The 26,142-nt window shown below is 39.1% G+C and overlaps 1 protein-coding gene across 2 annotated transcripts in view; it reads right to left on the bottom strand.

The window, feature by feature from the left end:
* Nucleotides 1-26,142, bottom strand: part of LOC146330838 (glutamate receptor 2-like) — a 98,175-nt gene that overhangs the window by 40,759 nt on the left and 31,274 nt on the right. For both annotated transcript variants that reach the window (XM_084747717.1, XM_084747709.1), the window contains exons 4-15: nt 24,593-24,714; nt 20,752-20,826; nt 19,173-19,226; nt 16,863-17,021; nt 16,419-16,586; nt 11,690-11,794; nt 11,368-11,475; nt 10,774-10,837; nt 9,564-9,706; nt 6,639-6,854; nt 2,874-3,028; nt 178-376 (exon numbers count right to left, since the gene is read on the bottom strand). In XM_084747717.1, coding sequence (XP_084603843.1) covers nt 178-376; nt 2,874-3,028; nt 6,639-6,854; nt 9,564-9,706; nt 10,774-10,837; nt 11,368-11,475; nt 11,690-11,794; nt 16,419-16,586; nt 16,863-17,021; nt 19,173-19,226; nt 20,752-20,826; nt 24,593-24,714 — 1,568 coding nt within the window. The remainder of the gene's footprint in view (nt 1-177; nt 377-2,873; nt 3,029-6,638; nt 6,855-9,563; nt 9,707-10,773; nt 10,838-11,367; nt 11,476-11,689; nt 11,795-16,418; nt 16,587-16,862; nt 17,022-19,172; nt 19,227-20,751; nt 20,827-24,592; nt 24,715-26,142) is intronic.

Raw genomic sequence — 26,142 nt, 5'->3', positions numbered from 1 at the left:
CCCCACACAACTACCACAGAGACAGTTTTGAGTACAGAGCAGGAATGTGACCACAGCACCAGATTTAAGCTCTCTGGTATACTGTGAAACACGGAGATTAACTTGATGGTTACAGGCTTAGTCAACATTGTGCAAACTCAGTTGTTAAAGTCGCACACTCCAGTTTTAAGTTCTTACCCTGAAGAACTCCTTGGTGGATCCAGAGTCCAGTGTTCCGTACGCTATCTCTGTCTGCTTAGCCAAGTCTTCAGCACTTTCAATGGGAGAGACCATCCTCTCCACAGTCAGGAAGGCAGCCAGGTTGGCAGTGTATGATGAGATGATGATCAGAGTGAAAAACCACCACACACCGCCGACTATACGACCTGACAGAGACCTGCACACACACAGAAAACAAGAGCCGAAAATAAAAAAAAACTGAGGATAAGTTTAAACAGTTTTAAATCAGTGTAAGCTGATAATTTTAATACTTCTCATCTGAAATTTGCTGCAAATGAAATTTGATGAAAGGAAACTGAAAATCTCCACCACTCTACAGCTAGATCCTGATGTGCAGGGTGTCATGCCATCAAACCAACATCAGAAGAGTCCTGACCTAACAATCTGTCTGGTCACATCAAATATAATTCAGGGAGCTTTACTCCTGTCTTTATTCAAGAGTGTGGTCTTTCATCTTGAGGGCATGACTTACTGATTCCATGTTCACATTTTGTAATGCTGTTGTCAAAATTCTGTTCTTGCACTCAAATAGCCTGTACTTGCACTTAGATTTGTGCTGCTTCTGTTCAAACTGTGTGCTTACACTCAGATATGTTGCTGCTTGCACAAAGTACAGTAAACACATTTTTAAAAAATATAGTGGCTTATTGAATTAAGTTTTGTTTTCTAGCTTTTCAACGTTAAAATACTGGAAACAACTTTGTGGTTAGTTGCCTACCAATACTTGCCAAAGCCAATGTTAATATAATCATGGATGTATTCTTGTGCTACAAATACATGACTGTATCAGTTAAGTTAGTTGTTTGTTAGTCAGTGATCCTCTGGACTCTTGCTCTTAATGAAGGTGACACTGTTTTCTAAACTAGCATGCTGACGGGAGGCTGGTGTGCTGTATCATTATGTTACCTATTGTTATGTAGGGTAGCAGTTATAGCAAAAAGTACTTGCATATATATATACATATATAATGACCTTGTCCTTTCATTCCAAAAGTCATAAAAAGCAAAGGCAGTACAAATACTAAAGCTGTGCAGGATGGGAGTAGATGAGGCAGGTTAAAGAGTAACTGTACGTTCAGGATCCTCAAGGAAGTAAAGCGAACGCTCCGACAATGAGGCATTTTGTTGTCCAACACTGCACCTGCCATTCTACTGACTAGAGATTTTTGACAGGGTTGTGTCACAAAAAAATGTAAGAGCAGCGCAGAAATCTTAGAGCAGACGTTTCACAAACGTACAGAGGAAGCCTGAACAGGAGGAGAAGAGGCTGAAGTTCCCCTACAGCAACTTTGTGCAAGCAGCAACATATTTGAGTGCAAGCACGCAGTTTGAGCAGAAGCAGCACAAGTCTAAGCGTAAAACAGGAGCTATTTGAGTGCAAGAGCAGGATTTTGAGAGAGAGCAAGCTCTCAAGTTGAAAGATCACAATCTTGAACAAAGATAGGAATAAAGTTCCATGAATTCTATTTGATTTTCCATCTTCTATTTAAGTGTTCCTTGGAACAGCAAAAACTAAACAGGCAGTCAGCAACTGCACTAGTGGTCAAGAACAATTCTCCTTTGGGCCTTTATGATTTTGGACCTGTGGCCCTAACTTCACTGGCTACAAGGGATGTGAAAAGCTTATGAAGACGGATTAGATGGGACGTTGGAGGATTTATGGGATTTTCTGTTGTGCTGAGCTTGCACATACAGTATGTAGGAACAACTGAGTGGCTGATTATGCTGTTCTTACCCTCCTTCTTCACTTAATGTTTGAAGATCCCGAAGGCCCAGATATACATGCACACTTATTGTTTTTAGATTTAACTTTGGCTTTGCAATGCAATGCAATTCAGCCACACAATAGAGACAGAAAGCAATCGTCTCATTTTAAATTGAGCCCTGGATTTAGGTTTTCTGGTGGACAGACCTCAGTGTGTCAAAAGTAAATGTCAATATGTTGGATATGTTGTGCTCCTTGACTGGTTCATTGCAGGGATGTATCCTGCATATTGTTTGCACACTGCCCAGAGTCTGATGATTTGGTCAGTAGTGCGATAACTGTTTTTTAAAACTGAATGTCAAACAAGCTAAAAAAAAAAAAAATCAATCAAATCAAAAAAATCAAAAGAAAGTCCTACATGCCAATTCAGACAGTCACTGAGGGTCAGACCACTGAACAGGTTCAGTTTTACATACACCGGCTGGCCAAAAAAAAAAAATCCAGAATCCACAAGATCAACTTCTCTGGGAGCATAGTAAGGTCAGGATGTTCTTCTAAAGCTCCACAGTAGAGTCACTCATCACGTTCTCTGTTAGTACTTGGTCTGGTAAACAGCAAATTCTTTGGTGTTAAACTGCCTCTTTTGTCTCACATTTCACATAAGAGAGCTATTTCCAAGGACTAAGATGTTTTACAGTATCCTCTTCATCCTCTGTATGGAGATCATATTTTATGAAGTTTACAGTTAACAATTTGACCAAGGTGGTTCTGTCATCCTAGCGTATAGGAATTGACAAAATATTGAAAAAGAATACTCAGTATTCGGCAATCAAATACAACTTGATCAATAACAATATTACAGCTCCTCCAACAGTGTCAACATTTTAACAGAAGAGATGAGAAATTCATTCTTTTTAAGAAATCTGGAGTAGAATCATGGCTATACCAACCTCGGCGAGATGTCACAACCCTGCCTCATGAAAGCACCCAAAGAGAACCAAAGGGAGTTAAAAATCCCAAACTCATTGGTGGATTCGGTTGTCAGCGGCAAAGCTCCGTCCTCTGGCTCCTCTAGCGTCCACTCATAGGGGCTGAATCTGGATACCTACAAGATAATATTATCATTTATTGCTTAGACTTCCCCTATTACACTGCATCTACATGAAAATACACACCCTTACTTTAGCAGAAATGTGTTGATTTTCATACTGGAGAATGAAAGAAGATTTTGTACTGACAAAGGCAAAAGTTAAATGCAGACACAGCAGAAAAAGTTAAGTCACAAGTTGCTGAATCACTACAGGCAGTCTGACACTTGTGTATTATTTCTAGAGCAAAGTGAGATTGTAGCTTATGGATGGCGAGCTTTCAGACCCAATCTTCAAAGCTGATGAAAAAGTACCTGGGGTTTTATAATGTGGGGGATAGCACATTATTTAGAACCTTATTTTGAAAGGATATATCTTTGCTTTAAAGCCATCTTAATAATAATAATGATAATAATGGGTTTATATAGCACTGTTCAAGGTGCCCAAAGCTGCTTTACACAGAACATAGTTGTATAAATGTGTGGTACACATCTGAAACTCACAGCCAGAAAACCTGATGCTTCTTCTTCCCTGTGACATTATAAAATTGTGTATTTGTGTTCAAATCACAAAAAAAAAGACTTTAACTCAAGGACCACTTAGGTGCTTTTTCTTGAAACATTCAACTGCATTACATCATCTGTTTCTGCAACACAGCATTTCCTCGGTTCTGGTAAGAAAATTGAGTGTTATGAGTGTGGTGTAACTCTGCAGATCCACCGAGAAAAGTCCCAGTGGATGAAATCACAACAGCTGTCAACAAATAACCAAGAATAAAGGCTTGTCTACACAGGAGGAATTTCAGCCACATTTTCGACACAACTCTGTTTCTATTTTATTCAAAACAGCTGTCTACACACGCCGCTGAATCTGTACAAACGTCATGACAATCCATCCCATAGTTTTTGAGACATATCACTTTAATGTCAACACAAAAATGTCAACCTCCTGCTGGCACTATAGGTAAAGTCAAGGGACCACCAAAGACAGTAAGATTCATGCTTTGGAGACCATGACTGTTTTGAAAGTTGACAAATTTTAATTTCATTTTTCATTTCAACATCTGATAGATGAAAATTCTGACTCACATTTCAGTTTACAGACAAATCAGTCTAAACGCTTTGCTCAAAAGACACTGAGGACAATTTCACAGCTTTCATTGCTAAAACTGAGTGGAAACAATTAAAGAGTTAATCTAAACCAGAGTCTTTAGGGCAGCCCTTCGTACTGGGGCCTTGACATCGTGGGTTTACTGCGGTGGAGAGCTGGGGAAGAGCATGGAGTCCAGTGAGGCATGTCCTTGAAAAAACGTAAGGGGCATAACGTTTGTTGGTGGCAGTACTTGCTGCTGTTCAACCTAGTATCTAGAGAGCCACATATGATGGGTAGGTGGTGATATCTCCAGTTGTCTGGTATTGCGAGACTAGTGTGTAGTGACTCCAGGTTCTTACACATGGAGCATTATGAACAGGTCTTCCAGACAACAGCAGGCACTGCATCAGCCATCAAATTTAATCAACACTACAACAAAGTGCACTGCTCCAGCATGGACAGCTTCAATGAACAGATCAACATGTGTTCATGTGAAAGACAAGAGCATAAAGAGCAGAAAGTACAGGAAATCTACACACACAGTGCTCCCACAGACTCCAACCACCACATACAACATCAAAGATCAGTGGTGAGTCAGTGGGGAGTCAATCACCTCACAGCAGGGGATACAAGGCTCTACCAGGTGTGTAGCCTTTAAGAACAGAACAAACCAGCCAGATCACCAAGCCAGAGGCTCATTTAAAGACATTTTGATTATTTCTGAGAGTTGATGAGTTATGAGAGACTTCATGAACTTTGAGAAATGTTGTCTACAATGAAATCTTAATTATTTGGCCCTTCTTGTAAATTTGGAAAATGTTATACATAAAGTAATTTCTTTAAAAAGTATTGTGTTCGATTGTCCTAGCGGGTCATGGTTACAAAAAAAAACAAAGCAATTTGCAAATATATTTATTTGCATGTAGAGCAGAGAAGTGAAACCACTACGCTGTATTCTTAATCTTTTGTACCTTGTAAATTTGGCATGAAATGCAACACATCAATGTGTTTCTTTCCTTGTAAAAAAGTATTGTGTTTCTGGGAAGAGGAGAAACAAGAGAAGCTCCATGCTGCGCTGAGACACACACTTAAACTTTCTCTGACTCTGTCATTAATGGTTTTCTTCATCATCTGTGATGTGAAAACATCAGATTTCCATGGGTGTGTTGGTCTTAAAATGAGGTGTGGTCAGGCACATTGTTGGTGTGCTGCCATTTTGAGCGATCACCCCACTGATCAACAAAAACTGAATGTCAATAGAGCAGTATTTTCCTGCTATTTAAAGGACACATTATTTAGATAGTTAGATGAGCCTAAGTAGGCAGGTTCACAGCACACACACACTCTGCACTACGTTTAATACACGGGTTATAAAAATTTGCATTCTGTGTAACAGCCAGCGATTCCAGGTGTGTGAAATTATCTGTACGTATGACAGACATCTCATGTTTGTTGGGATGGGTCTGAAGTGCCTCTCTGTGTGCACAGTTACGCATGTCAGACAGCAGCTGTAACTTCATTGCTTTAAAACAGTCTTTAAAATCCAACAGGATCTGATTTTATGCGCTCTGTTCTTCTACAGATCCAAGTCTTTCACACAATCGAAGTTCAGACATTAAATCCTGACTTCCACCAAAGAAAAAATGTTTCCTCTTAAATATTAACATTTGCTGCAGTGACATTACTGCACATATGGAAATGAAACTGTGATCAGGTCACTTGTGATCAGGTCACCCAAGAGGCACGTTAATACCAGGTCTGAAGAGGGCCTGAGTGACCAACGGTCAAAGGTCAGGGGTCAAAGGGATGGCCAGAGAAAGATCAAGAAGAAGACTGACATCTGACACCAGAGATGCGGTGTGACTATCTCAGTCACATACTGTATACCACCACGTTATCATGTCAGCACACTTGTGTAACATGACGACAACTGGGCTAGCTCCATCCACCAGTAAAGACTGAGAGGTGACAAAAGCTCTGGAAAACAACTAAGTGGACTTTGAAGTAAGTTTTTGGTCTTGGATGTATAATTGTGATTCAAGCTTATTATCATATAATTGTTTAGATAGTGATCACCTAAAAATAAGAATACTTGTGTTTTTGTTCCTTTAAAAGGATCCATTTTTAAATAGGGAGTAGACACTCCGTCTTTGAAATAAATATAGAAATGTGGCTCAAATTAGACCAAGGTTAGACTGTGGGAGCTTCGTGTATTGATATGCCACAAAATCTTACTGATATTGGATGTAATGCACGTCCTGACTCTTACAGGCTGAGCAGTTCAGCAACATTTCCACATATCAATAGAAGACATACACTTCAATTGTAATCAATACAGCTGTCCAAACACACAAGTAATGTACGTTGTTGGGATCTGAATCCTATTTTTAGCCAGCACTTTTCAGGCAGAATATTCATGCATGTGCATAACACACCCACATTAGGAACCTCTGACAGTCATGATGCCAGTAGAGTACCTGAGAGTTCTGCTGGGAACAAAACACATCTATTATTCACATAAACAGACTGACTTACCAGAAAGAGTACAACACTAACTCCTATATAGGCAAAGACAATGCACATCCAGATTTCATAGGCCAGCGGGTCCAGGAAGGAGAAGACTCCTGGTTTGGATTTCTGTGGCTTTTTGATCATGATGGAGATTCCCAGAGACATGAAGGGTTTGGAGAAATCAATCACCTCTTCACGAACAAGAGTGATCGTCAGGGGAGCAACTGCAATATCTGCTTTCTGATGAAGAGACAGAGACAGAGAGAGAATGTTTGACAGTGTGGTCTCTTCATTGGCTTGAGTAGGCTGTTGGACAAGGGAGAAAGACACATACAAGAAACTGTTTTTAAAATCTGGTGTGACACCTATCCCACTGTCTATTAGGCTGTCCTAGTCAGACAGGGGAGGATCGTCCTCTATAGCACATCTAGCACATCTGCCACTCATCCATACACTACTTCCATTGCCAGTGTTGCTGACCTACACATCCTGTTTGTTTTGTGTTAAGCTTCATTGTAATAAATTACATTTGTTTTCAGTAAATCTCGTCTGCTCATTTTCACATTCCCTGAGAACAAATGGGCTGTTTTGATTAAGCTGTAATGCCAAATAAAATTATGCATTATTAAGTGGAAAGCATGGTGAAATCCTGTGCATGTGTGCAGAAACAAAAAGTCAGCTGGACCTCATGCATCAATGTTGTTAGTCATAAAGCAGTAAGAGGAAAATAAGGGCAATCATGGCTACTGCATTTTACTAGTCATCAACTACTCAAAAAAAAAAAAAGATGCAGGAAATACAGTATATCATGTTTTTTACCCAATAACAAGGATTAACTCATGTCAAAAGCATCTCAATACAACCAGTAAAGGGTCAGCTGGTGGCTAAATTTCAACAGACGTGACTACGCTGCATTACATCTGCGTCACGTCAGCCAGAGCTGATCGCAGCCAGTTATTTCTGGTCTATTTCTGACAGATGCTGCGTCAATAAGCACAGAGCAGATCAAATGGGCAGGAAGTCGTAGACTCACAGAATAGGCAGGGCGAATCTGGTTATTTTTTAAAATAAAAGACCCCCATGCTGACTCATGATCATAAAGACAGACAGAAAAGAAACTATTTAACCACGTAGCCTGCTTATCCATGGTTGAAGCACAAAGAGCAAGGAAAGAGGACCTAATCAACAAAATCTGAGCAAGTAAACATAATCAGGTGGGCAAAACGCTCCGCTGCTGAAATGCTTCTGAAACACTGCTGGTGGGCCAGAACTGTGGCACAGGCATGCCATGCTTGGTGGAACCAGTAATGTAGGTGGGAGCACCCCTGGGAAAGGTAACATGGCAGAGTGGCTCTGAGAGGCTGTTTATAAATAAGCCATGTTCTGATTGGACTAAACCCCAGCAAGCTGTTTGACTGCAGTAACAGCACGACAGATTTCTTGCAGGGACAGCAGGAGTCTTTCCTTCTCTATACTGTGTTGATGAATTGTGGTTGATCTTAAATTGGCATCGGCAATTAGCATATAGACATACCGTAATAAATTCATATAGGGGCAGATCACAAACCAAGAAGTATCTGAGATTTTACATTTTACAAAACAGCTTATGTGTGGTCTAGGTAGAGCCCTCCTAAACAGTGGTCTTATCTGAGAAAAAAACAGGAAGCATGCATGTATTGACAAATGCCATAAAAGTTATCATATAGCACAACTTATCATATCTATGCATTTGAACGATTTGTGCATGAGGCCCAATGTTCTCCTAAAAAACCTCAGCTCAGGACTCCCAAAGTATGGCCCTGCTTTTGAAACAAACCAGAGGAGCAGATGTTATTGACAGTGTTTCTAACAGCCTCTAACAGACTCTCACCCTGCAAAAATAGGTTGCTACCAACCTCATCAATCTACCCACCTGATCCACTCTTACCACCCACCTAGTCCACTATGTCACTTATTTATAGTAGATATCTACCTACTGTTCAGCCACTGTTCATTCTAACCGCCCAACCAGTCCATTTGTTACCACCTATGGCCCTCATCCGGCTTACCTTGGCTGACAAAGTGGTCCCCCAGTTGGCAAGAGGCTGCATTAATCTTTATCTCTGACCCTATCTAACTGCCTCTCCAAACACCTAGTCATCATCCATCTTACCCAAACACCTACATATTTCACATATTTATCATATAATCCACCTAACCACTTTGCTATAGAACTATGTCATGTCAGGAACCCCACCACTCAGGTTCCAGGACAACAAGAATGACTAAACAACTCCCAGGGTGGATTTTTCTGTTTTTTTTGTTATGTCAAGTTATCAAAAGACTGTATTTCAAACACCCAAACCTGATCATGGGATAAATGATGGCAGGGTGCATCAGGGATGGAATTGGCTGATGAACCCATGGGTCAGAGGATCTTTTGATCCATCCTCCACACAGCTCCATGCCTCTCCAGCAGTGTATCAGAAACGGAGCATTTGGCCTGTCTGATTATGCTCACTTGCTCAGATTTTGTTGATTTGGTCATTTTTCCTTGATTTTTGTGCTGCTCACATGGGTCATTAGGCTACGTAATAATACATAAGCTGTTTCTTTTCTTCCATGATCAAGAATCTCAACATGGTCTTTTATTTTGAAAAGTGACTAGATTCTCTGTTGCTCGACCTGATCTCTGCAGCTTGATATGATATCCGTCAAAAATAGAGCTGCTTCTGCGATGTGCTGCAGTGTGTCCGGTGGAATCACAAGTACTGTGTAGACTGACTGTGATCAGCTGCAGTGGCCGTGGCACAGCTGTCACACGATCCAGCTGTGCTTAGTGGAATCAAGCCATAAGGCTCACCAAAACTCATATCTGTCACTGACAGCCTGGGACTGTCACTTCTATTAACAGCAGCAAAACTGAACTTTCATTCAACATTGCGTTATTGAGTGTGTTTTATATCTTACCCCATACACCAGCTCTCCAACCATACCATTCCAGATCTTGGTTTCTGCATCTCTTGCTCCATATTTGCCATCTCCCACAATCCTTAGCTGGTAGCGTATACCACAGTGCTTCGCAATCTCCGCAGCCAGGTCAACACAGTAACCTAGCATCAGTGGAAAGCCAAAAACAACAACAACAAAAAAACACATGCACAAAGGAAGCTGTATGATGCTGTTTGTTACAAGATTTATATAAATACATAACAAGTAAACAAAAGCCAAACAAAAGCCTCTTTTACTTGACATCCAAACTGGTCACTCTGGTTCACTCAACCTTGTTTTAACAAGAGGGACCCAGCATGGCTGCCCACTTTCCCCAGAGCTGTTTGCTCTCTACTGGAACCTCATCATGGAGGAGTGGAAGAGGATTCCAGTGGCAACAAGCTCTGGTGAACTCCACGCCCAAGAGGGTTAAGGCAGTGCTGGAAAATAATGGTGGCCACACAAAATACTGACACTTTGGGCCCAATTTGGACATTTTCACCTAGGAGTGTACTCACTTTTGTTGCCAGCAGTTAGTTATTTTAAGGGGACAGTAAATTTACACTGTTATACAAGCTGTACACTGACTACTTTACATTGTATCAAAGTGTCATTTCTTCAGTGTTGTCCCATGAAAAGATATAATTAAATATTTGCAGAAATGTGAGGGGTGTACTCACTTTTGTGAGATACTGTATGGGCATGTAATATATGTGTTTGTAACAGCATACTTGTTGTCTCTGTCATCACTGTTGTTGTTACTGTGGATTTACTACTGTATGCCCTTTTGTGTTTATAGTGTGTTTTGTTTATTTGTTCTTTTGATTAATATGATTGGGCCTCATGCAAGAACTGCTTGTAAATTTACATATAAAGCCTGTCATAATTCTGTCAGTGATCTATTATTACCTGCTGTCAGGTGCACTGGCCGTATATCTTCACATACAAGTTTTTTTTTTTTGTTCTTGTCCTTCTTGCAGTCTTCATTTATTTGTTTATTGTTTTTATCATTTTACTTTATTTTCTATTTTAATATCTTATTTTTATATATTTTTTTCTCTTCTCCAAAAATTCCAAGCAATTAGGTAACTTGATCTACAATTTTATTTTGCATTATCTCAATAAACAATCACAAAAAATGTATTGAATCACACACACACACAAAAACACAGTACTGTACTGAACATACCTTCATAACGGTCATTGTCTTGAAACAGCTCTGCATTCTTCTTCAGCATCACATAGGGGGCTTCCTGCATGCACACACACACACACACACACACACAGACAGATGGCTCCTTACTGTTTTATATGACACTACATGACATGCTTTAGTGTGAATTATGACGTGTTGTCCAAATGTCCAACGTGACTTTAATGTTAATTCACTCTCAGTTTTGCTGTTTTGGTTTTAAGTTACAGAAAATAATAGTTTACTAATACCATGCTTATGCCTGTTTAACTTTACTATCAATTTAAATAATGAAACATTGCACTTAATGTCAAAATGGTACGAATATTAAATGTCAGGAGCATTGTAAAATATTAACAGAATGTTTTTCCCTCAGGTCAGAGGGGCTTATGTCTTATTTTATTACAATTATGTAAAGAAAACTGAGAGAAAACACGGTGACAAACTGCTCCATTTCCCTGTCATACATTTTGCATTAGCAGCTGCTCATGTCTGATCTCTGTAGTGAAATCATCCCAGCAGCCTGTGTACCTTTGCACTTTCACATCAGGTGTCATGGTGACAAAGTCACTGCATTTGTTTGCTCATTACCAGTATGGTTGTAACGATGACCGTCTTGTTTTCCATTCCCATGGTGTCGTTCGGGTAAAGGTCTGATTTTGTTACCACCATCTTATCCACCTCATTCCAATAGCCAATCTATGAACACACACACACACGCACACACACACACACACACACACACACACACACACACACACACACACACACACACACACACACACACACACACACACACACACACACACACACACACACACACACACACACACAGAGAGAGACACGTCATATTTGTTCCACATAGTTGCACGGTATCATGGTACCTATGAGGGGAAATTGATTCTTCGGTTACCTTTACAGGTCCATTGTTCTTCAGCTCCATGATTGTCACTGAGTAGTTGATTCTCTTCCCGTACTGGTCAAACTGAATGTTGCCTGTTAAACCATCTACACGCACCTATAAGCACACACACATTCAAGCTTTTTACTTAGATTCACAGACAAAGATATCCAATGTTTGTTTGTTTTTTTGTTGTTTTTTGTTTTTACTTGAAGTGTGAAGTGAAATTATAAATATCAGTATTAACATACTTATTGGATATCAAGTGACCTCCTGATTATTATGGCTGTGAATGACAGAAGAAACCTCCCTGCACCTCAGTGGATTTTTAAAAAAAGAACACAATAATCATATTTTACAACTAAAAGCTCCCTTTTTACCTGATTTTTGCAAAAAAAGTAATCCTATAACTACAACTCTTAGTACATAAACTCTGTATGTCTAAAATGATCTACTGTTATCATACATATGCATCAAACAGCATTTGCATGAAAGCTGACTTTGTTGCCAAAAGCACACATTAAGCCCCTTTTTATGAACAAAGTAGCATTAAAAAAAATCCCTGCTTACCACAACTGACTTCAACTATCTAAAAGATTGGCATGCAAACTTCACCCAATTTAAATAAAAGTTCCTGCTCACTATAAATGTGCAGAAAATCGATCTATGTCACTGCACATTTGTTTTGTTTTTTTGTTTTTTTGTTATCAATTATTTATTTATTTGCATTATGTCAGCAGAGGTAGATCAAGTAAACTTACATCAGCAAAAAAGGTATTAGAAAAAAAAATCTACCCCACTGTGACCATTCAAGGTCAAGCCCTCCACCCCTGTAGCGACCTGCGTCCTCCCCTCCCTTCCCCTCCCTTCCCACCATAGTTCTATCTTGAATAATACACAATTTACCAGGCTTCAAATGAAATGCACATCCATACAACATAATAGTTTACAGATAATATGTTCCGATCAGCAGTGGTTTGACTTCTGCAGCTACAGAGGTCCATGCCTGAATAGTCCGTTCGGTGGCTCCATGTATTCAGGCTATAGATTGTTCAAAAAGTATAATATTCAAAAAAGATGTCAGCCATTGTACATGAGTGAGTGTATGGGGGGGGTTTCCATCTAAGTGCTAACATCTTTTTGCTGCTGTGAGGCCTGTAAACAAAACATTATATTTGGAGGGAGAAAGAGCCAGTGATGATGTATCATTTAAAATCAACAGCCTGGGACAACAAGGTATACGCACATCCAGTAAATCTGTTAAGGTAGATGATACCTCTTTCCAAAAAGTAGCAACTGCAGGACACTCCCAGTACATATGTAAAAATTAACCCATGAGACCAAGGGAACATAAATGACAAGTTGGAGAGAATGCAAGTTTCATGAGGTATCGTTTTCTAGGAGTGAGGTATAGCCTATGTATAAAATTAAAATGAATAAATTTATGGTTAGGATTTTTGGATGTGCGATCCAACTTGTCCAAGACAGCCAACCAGTCCACATTACCAATGTCTCTCTCCCACACCTGTTGAATAGCAAGAGTTCTTACATGTGAAAATGAAATACAATTATTTATACAAAGGCGTAGTTTGCTTCCCCAAATAGTTGGCTAGTTGCAAAAGCTAAAGCAGAATCAGTGAATCACAGGTTATCATTGGCAAAAATCTGAATGCCATTCAATATCTCCAGGTCAAGATGCAGAAAAAAATCTTGTCATCTGTCACAAAAAATAATACTATATAATAACAATAATAATAATAATAACAACAATAATAATAATAATGATAATAATAATAATAACAATAATAATAATAATAATAAGAAGAAGAAGAAGAAGAAGAAGAAGAAGAAGAAGAAGAACAACAACAACAACAACAACAACAACAACAACAACAACAATAATTCATTCATTTTCTGTAACCGCTTATTCCGTAAGGGTCACGGGCTGCTGGAGCCTATCCCAGCTAACAACAACAACAACAACAACAACAACAACAACAATAATAATAATAATAATAATGCTGGCTAGAATCAATAATAATTAAATGTTAAGGAAGTTCAGTAATATGATAACAAGCAGGTACATATAGTGTTACATTTACAACCACCCCCTTGACGGCAGCCATGGTGCTGATGTAGGTTGGGATGAAATTGAGTTTGACCCCTGTGCCTTTCTAACCTGACACGCCAGATGGTTTGTCACACAGAACCATCTGGGAAGCCGTCCCAGATGGAAAAGGGCAGGAGCTTTCAAAAAATACTTCGAGGTGACTGGATGAAACATCTGTCACGTCTAACAGGCTAACGTCAACCAATCAGATCAGCTCACCAAACCATTTTCTGATTTTCTTTAAATGAAGAACTACTCTTCAGTTCTGATAAAATTTAATTTTCTTTCTAGTTTACACCTTTTCCGTACATATTGATTCCCTGTGGTCTCCAAGCTACAGTTGCTTTTTAAGAATTTCAACTGTAAGATCATTTGTGATGCAGTTGGAGGTGCTGCATCACCTTTTCAGACTGAAGAGGGTCACAGTGAGTGCAGGTAAAGGACCCAGAGTTAACGTTAGCTGCCAGCCTGACACACAGTGTGGCTAACGTTAGCAGCTAGTAGTAGCAGCAGCAGCATCTTCGCCTGCAGGTTTATGTCTGTGTCTGTGCTTAATGTGGTCATGTTTCTCCAGTCGAGTGAATATATATCAGCTTATTCTGTCACAGTCTACATTCATCTGTCCGACTTCGCTGATGTAAACATCCGGTGTTGCCACGGCGATCGGTTCACACGCACTGGGTGAGAGGGGCTGCTGTCTGACAGCGCCGCAGCCCAGAGTGGGCCGTGCGGCAACAGATAACTGGCATCATGCATGAATGAAATATTGACACATATTTCATTTTTAAATATTTTAAACGATTAGTATTTCTGGTGCCGACTAGCGTGGATGGGGACGTTTAATTGTATAGTCGTCTATGTGATGGTAACCATACTTTGAAGGGGTCCTGCTTTTACCTGTCTGGACATGAAAAAAACATGATACAATCCTTATGACAGTAAAATGGGCTGTTTAAAGACAATCAACTGCAGAAACTCTGTTCTCAGTAGAAGAAAATGTGGGTAAGAACACTGTTGCATGAAAAAAAACCCCGTCAAATTCCGTGAAACCGATATGATTTAAAAAAAAACGTGATATGAAAATTTTGTCATACCACCCAGCCCTAGTCAGTATAATAATGGTTAAACACAAGTTGTATCCGTAGCAACATACAGTGGTGGACAAAGTACTCAACCCCAGTACTTGAGTCAAAGTATAGATACTCCTGGTTAAATATTACTCAACTACAAGTGAAAGTTGCTCAGTCAAAATTTTACTTGAGTTAAAGTACTGGAGATCTTGCTTTTAAAAATACTTAAGTATTCAAAAGTACAAATTACAAAGTACATTTTCTAATATCAATACATGCTGTATTGTTTTCATGATGCATTTACAGAAGCTTGTAACTCTCTGAAACCATCTGATGATGCACTGACCTGCTTGTAGAACCACTCTGCTACACAAAGTCTATAGAAACACCTATAAAAACTTTAGCATAGAAATACAATCAAAAACAAAAAGGACAGCTATTGTCATTTGAACTGGTGACATCAATATCAAATACTCAAGTAAAGTACAGATACTCAAAAAATGTACTTAAGTACATTACTCAACATATATATAGTTACTACAAACTGTTACATGAATGTGTTAAGAATTTACCTCTCTTTCTCTTGTAATACAAGTTTTCACCACCCATTTGACTTCCACATCACAACATATCGGGTAAATCCATCAAAGGCCCAAATGCAACAACTACGGTACATTCCCCCTTCAGCCCTGTGAGACTTTCCAGAACAACATATTGTTCAGGTCATTAGAGGACTCAGTCAAAATGCTGGAAACAGAGGGAAGGGCCATTCTGGAAAATGAGTTTAAAAAGGCTGTTGTTTCAGAACTGACAGCATTAAAAGCCTGTACAATAATAACTGTTAGGATAACTGGTGTAGACAGCCCCATTCAAACAAATGAGAGAGCTGTTTTCAACACAATCTCTGTCTCTGTCTCACTCACAAAAGCTAAACACTAACTGTTAGGGAATTTTCCAATCTTTAGGTGTCATACTAAGGGCTTGGACTCATTGAGAGGCCCACATTAATTCTGTTTCTCTTCTAGTCAGCACATGCAGCTAAAGAAGGGATCAACTTGATAGTGTTGCTATGGCAGCTGAGGTCGGAGAGGCGTTTGTCTCTTCTCTCTGAACGGAGCAGACATAACTGTAATCAGTGATTGGATATCACTGAGCTAATGGGAGTGAAGGGTGCTGACTTGTGTTCTCTGACCTTGTTCATTCATACTTCCCATGTTCGGAATTGCAAACCAACAGGCTAATTCTATATGCTGTAGATGTGTTTGGTCTGACCTTATATGGGCATAGATTCATTATGACATTATCTGTGAAATTTTAAAGAGTATCCCAGAGGACAGAAACTCCAGAATTGAAGGCAACATCAGGACAAAGTGTGTACTGATTCTTCTCCTTGGCCAAGTTTTATTAAACTGGTTTCAGTGTGAGACATATTGGACTCCTGTGGACTTTCTCCTTTTGATGTATATGCAAAAGATAAAATCAACACTAACTACAGTCAGCTTGAATAGAACAAGGTCAGTCTGTCACTTTTCTCATTAAGGAGGGTCTAATTAGCAGTTACCTGTTTGAGGGCGCGTTCGATCTCCACCCCCTGTGCCCAGGGCACTGCTGGATTGGCCAAACAGTCCCCACTGTTACCACGACGACTCATGTCTATTCTCTGCTTGTGAAGGAAGCGGAACGCCTCAGTCATCACGTGGACAGCATCATAGGTGAGCGCTGATGTGTACTGAAAGACACAGAAATATTGGCAAAAATCATCATCACCTCAATAAGCCCACATGTCAGGAGCAAAATGAGATACCAGCTGTTGAAACGTCATCCTGCTGTACGCTTCTTGTAGGATGTTTGTCATCCACTGGGGTACAGTGACCCGTTAAACCCTATCAATCATGAATTCTCCAAACACCGGTTATTGTAGTGATAGTTGGTAGTTAACAGGGCCTAAATAGTGGTGTACATCTTGTGTAAAATATGTAAATGTAATGTTGTACATGAATCTTACTCTGATGCGTGTATCAGCCCCAGGATACTCCTTCTCTTCCAGAGCCTCCCATCGCTGATCAAACTTTGCCACCACAGGATCATCAAAATCTACTATCTGAAAGCCGGACACATTCGCACCTCCATACTGGATTTTAGAGAGGTCGCCATCTACAAAACCCTGGAACAAAAAAAACATCATGTACAATACAGTTCAACTGAAGACTTGAAATGAAGCAAGGAGCACATATACCCTTCACCCTTTTAGAGCAAATGTTTGGAATATTTTCTTCTGTGCCAGGATCTAATGGAGCCTGGGATCATGCAGGTCATGTAGTCCCATGTAGTAGTTTTCCCAACCTGTTATTATTACGGCAATTTCTGCCAGTTATCATTTTTTAAATATGTGCATCTGTTGGCTGCCTGCCTGTTTAGCTGCCCTCTTGATGCAGCTTATTTGCAGCAGGTTGACTGTGAACCTGTTCTACAGTTAATCTAACAAAATGCCTTTAAACCAGTGTTTCTTAGACTTTGTTCCTGGGGACCCAATTTTTTGAAATGACAAACTAACATGACCCAAGTCATAATTAGCCTTCTCAATAAATTCTGGTAAATCCTGACCATTTTTACTGCCATTCTGGATCACCCTATATTTTCTCTCTGGGTTTTTTTTGGTGAAATAATACACACATTAAAACTTTGTAAATTAGAAATACATTCTAGGACTGCAAAACTGACTTACTTAAAATGTCAGAAAACTGTGAAAATGTTAATCAGTGTTTCCTAAAGTCCAAGATGATGTCCTTGCGTGTCTTGCTTTAATCACAGCCCAAGGATACTCAGTTTACTGTCATAAAGGAGTAAAGAAATCAAAAAATATTCACATTTGAGAAGCTTTCTTTTCTTAGAAAGTGACTCAAACCAATCAATTGATTTTCAAAACAGTTGGAAATTAATTTAATATTCAATTAATACTCAATTACTTTTTGCAGATGTCATACATTAATTCAGGCAAATTAACAGGTCATATCATTGTTTTTATTTCCTCTTATCAGGAAACTTTAAGGAACACTTTAGCATCTTCATAAATGAGACAAAATAAGAACATTCAGACAGAATTAACAGCTTCTTTTTTACTCTCATCAGTAAAACAGTACACACATTTTGCTTTATTAAAAGTGTACAGCAGATATAAATCTTAAATTTGCAGATTTTCTTCGATAGTATTCTATTCTTTATTTAGGGACCCAAATAAAATCTCCTGTGATCCACCTGAGGGTCCCGACCCAGTGTTTGGGAATGACTGCTTTAAACAATATCTGATGGCTGTACTACGAAGAAAGCTCAACATATCAAGGCTTTCTTTGCATGAGCTGGCTTGACAACACCTATGGTTATCAACTTTCTTTGTTAACCCAGGCTTTCTTCTTCACATAAAAAGGCAGATTGGTGCGTCATTTGATTCTTCTGTCACACAAAGTTGACCGATCACGTGATGCAGTCAGTCAAGAAGAACAGGTTGTTATACTGGAGAGCTATGAGGAATATAAAATGTGTATTACAGCAAACAGCAATGCTTTTGCTGCAAAATGAGACGAGAGGAATACTGGCAGAAAATGAACTGACTCTTAATGCTCTTAATGCCCACCGGTTATTTCTATGTGACAACTGCTGTCCCATAATGATAGACACATGGGAATCACTTTAGTTTTTGATCACACCAAAGTAAAATGTTTTTTAATGAATACTACATGTGATAAATAGGACAGATTAATCAGTTTTCTAATTAATGTTCTGAACTGCAGTATCAGCAGTGCAAAACAGACTTGGCAGCAAATCATGATCAAGCATAAAAACATTCACAGTGGTCTATAGTCATGTCATTATTCTGTCAGTGCATGGATGATGATTTGGTACCATTTTCTGCATCACCAGCTGAGGTTCCCATGACAACACACTGCAAACACCATGAGCCGCTGTAATTACAGTGCACGGCTTCTCTCTGCCACATTACTAACATGCAGCTCAGCAACTCTGCACACATAACATCTTAACTCTGCTACTAATATTTATCACTCATGAATGAAATCATCAGGAAAATAATTAGTTTGAGACTGACTCTTTTTACAGCTGATTTATTTTGAAACTCCTGCTCCAGACCAGGCTATGAGCTCAGCATAGCACAGTTACAGAGACACTCACTTTAGACTTAATATATATCGCTAACTCATCAGTCTCACTTCACATACCCCTCTGATCTTTTGAGCATATCTTCATCAGCCAGACAAAGCAGTATTTTGTCAGGTTGAACCAGAGACAGATGGTGACTCACCAGGTTTGCGATGATATAGTGATATCCCTTTACATGCCTGCCTATAGTGATCACCTGATGGGAGAAGAATACAAACTGTGTCAGCCATAAACAAGAACAAATTAACACGTCACCATGAAAATCAAAAGCAGCAACACTTCTCAGACCAATATTACTGCCCTGTGAAAACCATCTAACTCTTAATCACTGCATTCATTTGTGGGTTTTTGAGGTTTTTATATCATTCTGTAGCTTCCCAGTAGTGTTCCTTGTGTGTACAATAGGGCTGAACAATTTAGAAATCATATCTAATAGTGATTATTTTGACTGATACTGCAATTGTTGTGTGATTTGCAATATCAGATGTAATGATAACTTTTACATTATAATTCTTATTTTGATTGAAACATTAAAATAACAATGATGTGATTTGTTTAAGTTTGTAGAATCTGATTTGTAGGACAGGACATCTTTGCGTCACAACATTCATCAATTTTGAAGTTTTTTAACATGTTTTTTGACACTTAATTTCAATAAACTTTTGATTTATTGTGCAGCCCTAGTATACAAATAAGAACATTCAAATTTTGTCCAAAATATGTAGGTTTTTGAGTCAAAATGCTATTTTCCCAAGTTAATCCAAAAACTTTTTCCCACTTGATGTAAGTTTCTGCATGATGACATGTTGCTTTATGAACCACTGAGGTTGAAGGAGCAGCATAACTCCAAACAAACAGGGGGCAGTGTATCATCAGAGTAACTGCTAACTGCTGCTCATTATACTCTCTGTTCTAACTCTGTTTGGCTGTAGTTAGACCCTTAGCTGCCGTTAGCTCAGTTAGCTGTGTAGCTCAAGGCGCTGATATGACTGGAGTCTGGTCGGACCTGCAGCTCAGAGCACCAGGGGTTTTTTCTGTTTACAATGCGGGAAACTGAACCAGGCTCAGCAGCCTCTGAGTGAGCACAGCAAACCAGATCTAAACATGGTCTCTGAGATCAACAGGGACCAGCTGGACAATGGGGAATACTGGACCAAACTGATATAAAACGGCTCCGATCAGGACTCCCACTCGGTGGACGATGACCACAGGAGGCCCGTACAGGAAAGACATGAAGTGGCAAGAAGTGAGAGGGAGGTCAGGGCATCAGAGAGGCAGCGAGGAGCCACAATATTCTCACATCTAAAGGTGGTGAATTAAGTATTTATTTTCAACCAAACCAGAGCTGGTGGTTGTTAAACAGTGGAGAGACTAACAAAGACTTTTTGTTGAGTTTAGTTTTCATTCTGTTGAGTTTGACAGACAAGGGTTGTCTCTATTCGGTAAGAGACAAAACTTGAATTCACAAGGTATATGATTTATTACAGACAACCAGTGCAAGAATATTTTCTTTCTTAACAGTTTTGTGAGTTTGTTTTGTTTTTTATACTATAAAATCTAAGAGCTTGTGAACGTTGCAGCATCACCACTCGTATATATCTCCTAGTTGAGATCAATCAAAATACAAGGCTCACCAAGCTGCTGTAGCATTTATATAATTTAAATATTACTTATATTATTAGTAGTGATGCAATAGTAATAAGAGTGACAAGAGAATCAACCTGTTCCATGATGTCTTTGACTTTGTCTTGTTCACAATCCAGGATGATGCGTCGCTCCTTACGGATCTCCAAGTCCTAAAAAAACAGATTTAACAGTATTAAACATCACAGTCCATAATGTTGTGCAGCCCCATGGGGTGAAATGCTTACAGCAAACACCAAGTGGCATTTTCTTGACGTGCAGTGAGGTTCCTTTCTCACTTGCACCAGTTTGGTATATAAGTGAGTGTCTGTGGGAGTGTGTGTCATCCATCTGCATCCTACATACTGCTCGCCATCTTCAATGACAAACTCTGGAAGAGTTTTTGCTCTTTTCTTGTCACTTTAATTGATTTCCTCTAGAAATCAGCAACTGCTCCAGTGTTTCTCCAAGGATTTTTTCCAGCAGCAGCACTGAAGATATTTGGAGTGCCCTCTCACATGGGACACATCTGCACACAGTCCCACCTGTCTCGTGCTTGGTCTCACCTCTCCTCTTCCTCCTGTCTCTTGTCCTCCTGCTCTGCATCTTTCCTCTCTCTCCTGTCCTTCTCTCATCTATCTTTCCACACTTTCCCGTCTCACCAACACTACCTGTCATCCTGTCAAATAATGGAATGCATGAAGTACTCCAGTGGTTCCCAGACTGGGGGGGCAGGTCCATCTGGTGGGGTGCAGAGCTACTGCAGAGGGGCAGCAAAGCCCAGGGGAGACATTAAACAAAGTTGAATGAATATGATCTATACAGGGGAAATAAACAAACAGGAATTTGGTGATTCTATCCTGGCAACTTTTATTTCACCAAATTTCAACTTTTGAACCTTTTTTTAATCAGTTCCATCCCCAATTATTGTTAAAGATTGATGAAAATTATGGTATGGGGGCACAAACTTTTTTCATCTTCTGAAAGGGGGGGCATGCTAGAAAAAGTTTGGGAACCACTGAAGTACTTGGTCAACCAACCAATCGCTGAAACCCAAAATTATATTTGAGATACCAGTAAGGTATATATAAAAAAAATCATCAGTTATGGGGTACTTTGAGAGGACACTGTTCCAGACCCTAACCCCTAAATTTCAAAGTATGACAATTAAGATTTTTGCTCATTTTTCAGTTGTTTAAAAAAAAAAATTATAAGTGAAGTTTTAAAAAAATATTTTTCTTCATAACGTTTTATGTAAAAAAAAAAATGTTCATGAAGTATGCTGTATATGTCAACTCATCAGAAGGTCATATTAAGAATCTTCATCAGAAGATTATTATTCATATTACTATTATTTCATTTATATCATCATAAGTGCAATACTGACCTAACAGTATGGTTATATGTGCAATAATTTCAACTGTTTAATACTCTGTGCAATAAAAATAATTTAATAGTGCAATAAACAGGTTACACTGGCATCATTACTGCATTTATTTATTTATATTTTGCATTTAAATCAACCAATACACTAAAATGCATGTATCCTAATACACATGTCCCTATCTTCAGCATCACCGTTGTTTTCCACTATTATGTGTACCACTGTTTTATATATTGTTGTACATTTTTTGTTGTTTACATATTCTTACACCTCTTATTTCTATTTTTTTCTATTATTGTGCATTAATGTACATATTTTTATTTTTACATATTTTATCTCTGTATACTTAAGATATTTCTATATGCTTTTATAGATATATACTTCTATTCTTGAATCCCTCTCTCCCTCATGGCTGCATGATGGTGTCCCATCTTTTTGGTCATATTACAGTATGAACATCAGGGTGTAACTTCAGGAACATGACTACCAAACACCTATTTTCTGCAATTAAGCAAACTATTTTGTGTTATTGCAGGAAAGTTACTTTTCTTGTGTGTACTGCTGTTGAGAACTGTGAAATCATTTTGCGTTTATCTCAGATACAGCATATGTTTGTTGGCAAAGTGTCACTATAACAGACCCCAGTTGGGGATGGAGGCATATTTTGCAATGATGTTACTGCTGCCATGTATGATATTTATTTACTTTGTTAGAGGCACCAGTGAGTTGTATTTTGTATTGATTCTGTCATGTGCTTTGTATTGATATGTGCTCTAAACACAAAGGAGATGTGAAGAGGGAGAACAGACGGGTGTGTGTGGGGAGGAGGGGTGTAATATATTGCAGAAAAATATCGTTGTCTGCAAAAAGAAAAATCAATAAAGACATTGTTCCAAAAAAAAAAAAAAAAAAAAAAAAAAACACAAAGAGGAGAGGGAAAGAAGAGAGATGGTGGTGTAGGTGTGCTAATATAACTTGTTAAACAACAATAATTATATAAATTCATACAATTATAATTATTATTATTAATTGTTTGCTACCTTGACAGAAAAAGAGGGTCAGTGGAAGAGGAAGTACTCAGATCCTTCACCAGAGGACTGCAACTAATGATTATTTTCATTAAAGGTTTTGTCCAACCAACAGACAGCTTTTCTGTTGGCAAACATCACAGTGTTTCGTTGCGGGTGGAGCTTATGTAAAGGCAAAACAACTCCCTAAGCATGTTCCATAACACTGGCAAGCAAGTCTGATTGTGAAGAACGTACAAGCCTTACTGAAAATGTACAGTCACTCACTCTCCAGAACCTCAAGTATCACTTGAAAATGCTAACATGAACAAAAAGTAACAGACTGATCGACCTGCATACACTCACTCAGCGGATGGACCATTTTTCTATACCTGCCACAGGGTTGGGTGATTGGACGGGAAGTCATGAAGTCCATCACTGGTTGCTTTTCTGAGAGGCAATTTTTCTCATTTTATTTGGCTAATTTAATGATCTTCACAACACACACACTGAGCCGCAGGATGGTGCACATATTTTGTTATTGTCTGGATGCAAGAGACCTCACAGCAGCATAAAATAACATACTTTGTGTTTAAAATACAGACAGCAAGATTATTATGCATGGGAGGATTTTGTATGTAGCAGCTATGCTAATCATCTGGATATAAAGGAAACTCTGCTGTTTAACTCTGCTGTTTGCTGATTTTAAAATAATTTGGTGGGCTGTTAACAAGTGTATAAATGTCTCACAACACTCTGTTTTTGTTATATTGCTATTTTCTATCCATTCCATCCATCCATTGGATATAACGGCTTATCCTGACGGGTCGTGGTGGGGCTGAAGCCTATCACAGCTGACATTAGGCGAGAGGTGGGGTACAGCCTGGACAATTCATCTGAGAGAAACAACCACTCACACTCGCATTCACACCTACAGGCAATTTAGAGTTATCAATTAACCTAGCCTAAGTACCCAGAGAGAATCCATGCAGACATGAAGAGAACACACAAACCCTGCACAGAAAGGTCCCCCGAGCCTGCTGGGGGATTCAAAGTCAGAACCTTCTTTCTGTGAAGCAACAGTGCTAACCACTGCACCACTGCGCCGCCCTGGTGAAGACGCTGGGTGGTGCAGATGATATTTTCTCAATTCCCAAATTAATATGTTGGATTCATAAAAGAAGGTCACCTGATGATAAAGTTGCCTTCTGTTCTCAGAACAAATGTGCATTATTAGACACATGTGTATGAAAATATTTAGCATTAATGCAATTAAAAAAAAGAAGAAGAACTTTCTCATTTAGATTGTCCAGCTCCTGCTGCACTGCTAACTTGACTGCTGAACCGAGTAGATAAACTCGATAACATACTGTGTCACCAGCAACAGCCATCTGTCCATAAGGGGACTCCACACTCTAAGCTTGAAATGTAGTCTGTGAGAAATGGACCATCCTTTTGACCCTAATGTCTGTTCTTGTGTATCTGAGTGTTTGTACAATACAAATGCTTGGTGGGAGTATTAAGCAGGTATGAACAGAATAACAGTACCTGAAACAGGGAGCGGTAGGCTTCGTCCTTCCTTTCATCTTTCAGATTTCCTACATTTATCGCTGTGACGACCCATTTTTTCTCTGCTGCAGTGTCCAGTATTACTTGAAGAGTAGAAAGACCTGAAAACAACCACACACACAAAACACGATTAGTTTAATGAAGTCTCTTTTTTCTGTAAAAGGGTAAAATGATAGCAACCCAGCTAAATCAGAAATGCATCCCTTACCCTTTTAGTAGTGCTGGAATTTTTCAGTTTATACCAGGTACAGTAGTTAAGAAAACAAAAGCTAACGTTGCATCTGCTTATCCAATCCAAATTTCAAATCCTTTATCAAATCTGTGAGGTTTTTTGGTTTGGGGTCTTTAAAGAGCCTAATTTTTCCGTTAGGAGCATTTCCACCAAAAATGAAATGGTTTGGAACCTGAGAAGTCCGTTCCAAAAAATAGCAGGATTTCCATGGGAGCCAAAGTGTGCGTGTCATATTCTACAGGTTGTTTTGCATTGTGCAGCGCTCTCTGTTGATGACACGTTAGACTACAATGGTTCCACTCAACACTGGTGGAAATGCGGGTCAGTAGTACCACCGTCCGAAGGGTCTTGAAAGGAACCGGTTCAAGAACCAGAGCTTATTTGGTCAAAAAGGGCAGTAAGACTTTAAAAAGCACTGTTGACTTAAACCAAACTGTATTTAGTTTTCACACACTAAAGGCAGAGAAGCACATATCCACAGTGTGAATATGGTGCATCTGGCTCATTTGGTTCACTGTAACTTAAATTACACAGGTCTCTCCTATCTGCAGCAGATATTTGTGAACCTACTAGAAACCCCACATACCCTTAAAAATTGCGCTTTTGAGAGTCGCTAAGTGAAGAGAAACTTTATAAACTTTGTGAAACACTGTCTAAGACAAATTCTTAATTATTTGTGCCTTTTTTGTAAATTCAACAAGTGTTAAACATTAATTTATGTCTTTGGGTCAGTTTGTGCTAGCAGGCTGCATTTAAAAGCAACAACGCATTATGCAAACATGTTACTGCATTTAGAGCCAGGAAGTAAGTGGTCACTGAGACACATCTAAAGACACACTGTAACGCCAAGTGTAAACTCGCACACTTGCAGAGGGAAACCTTGAGAGCCTTTTAGGCCTTCATAGAAGGCCTAACATATCAGTATTTCAAGTGTTACATTTAAATATATTTGATTTATTTCATTTAATTATTAGGCTATCCTTTTCTAATTCTAATTTCAACCTCATTTTATATCACCTTTGCTTTACTGTCGTGAAAACAGCAAAACAGAGTTACCCAATTAGATTTTTTTGGTTGTTGTCTCTAGGCAGAGAAAGGTTAGAGCTGGCTCACTCATTGGTTAGGACTTAATCACTGGGACAGAAGGCCACAGCCTGTATGTTTGTTTAGAAAGTGACAGGTGAATTAACAGTGGTTGGGACCAAAAATAATCCTTTCAGGCCTTCCTGAAGGCCAGCAATATCTTGCTTGAAATTAAGCAGATGACACAGATGCTGTTGCTAGGTGACCACCTTTT

The sequence above is a fragment of the Lutjanus erythropterus genome, chromosome 3 (assembly GCF_056507025.1).
Source record: "Lutjanus erythropterus isolate fLutEry1 chromosome 3, fLutEry1.hap2, whole genome shotgun sequence".
NCBI classification, from domain to species: Eukaryota; Metazoa; Chordata; class Actinopteri; order Lutjaniformes; family Lutjanidae; genus Lutjanus; species Lutjanus erythropterus.
The sequence above is the reverse complement of the archived record's forward strand: the minus strand, read 5'-3'. Positions and strand labels throughout refer to the sequence as shown.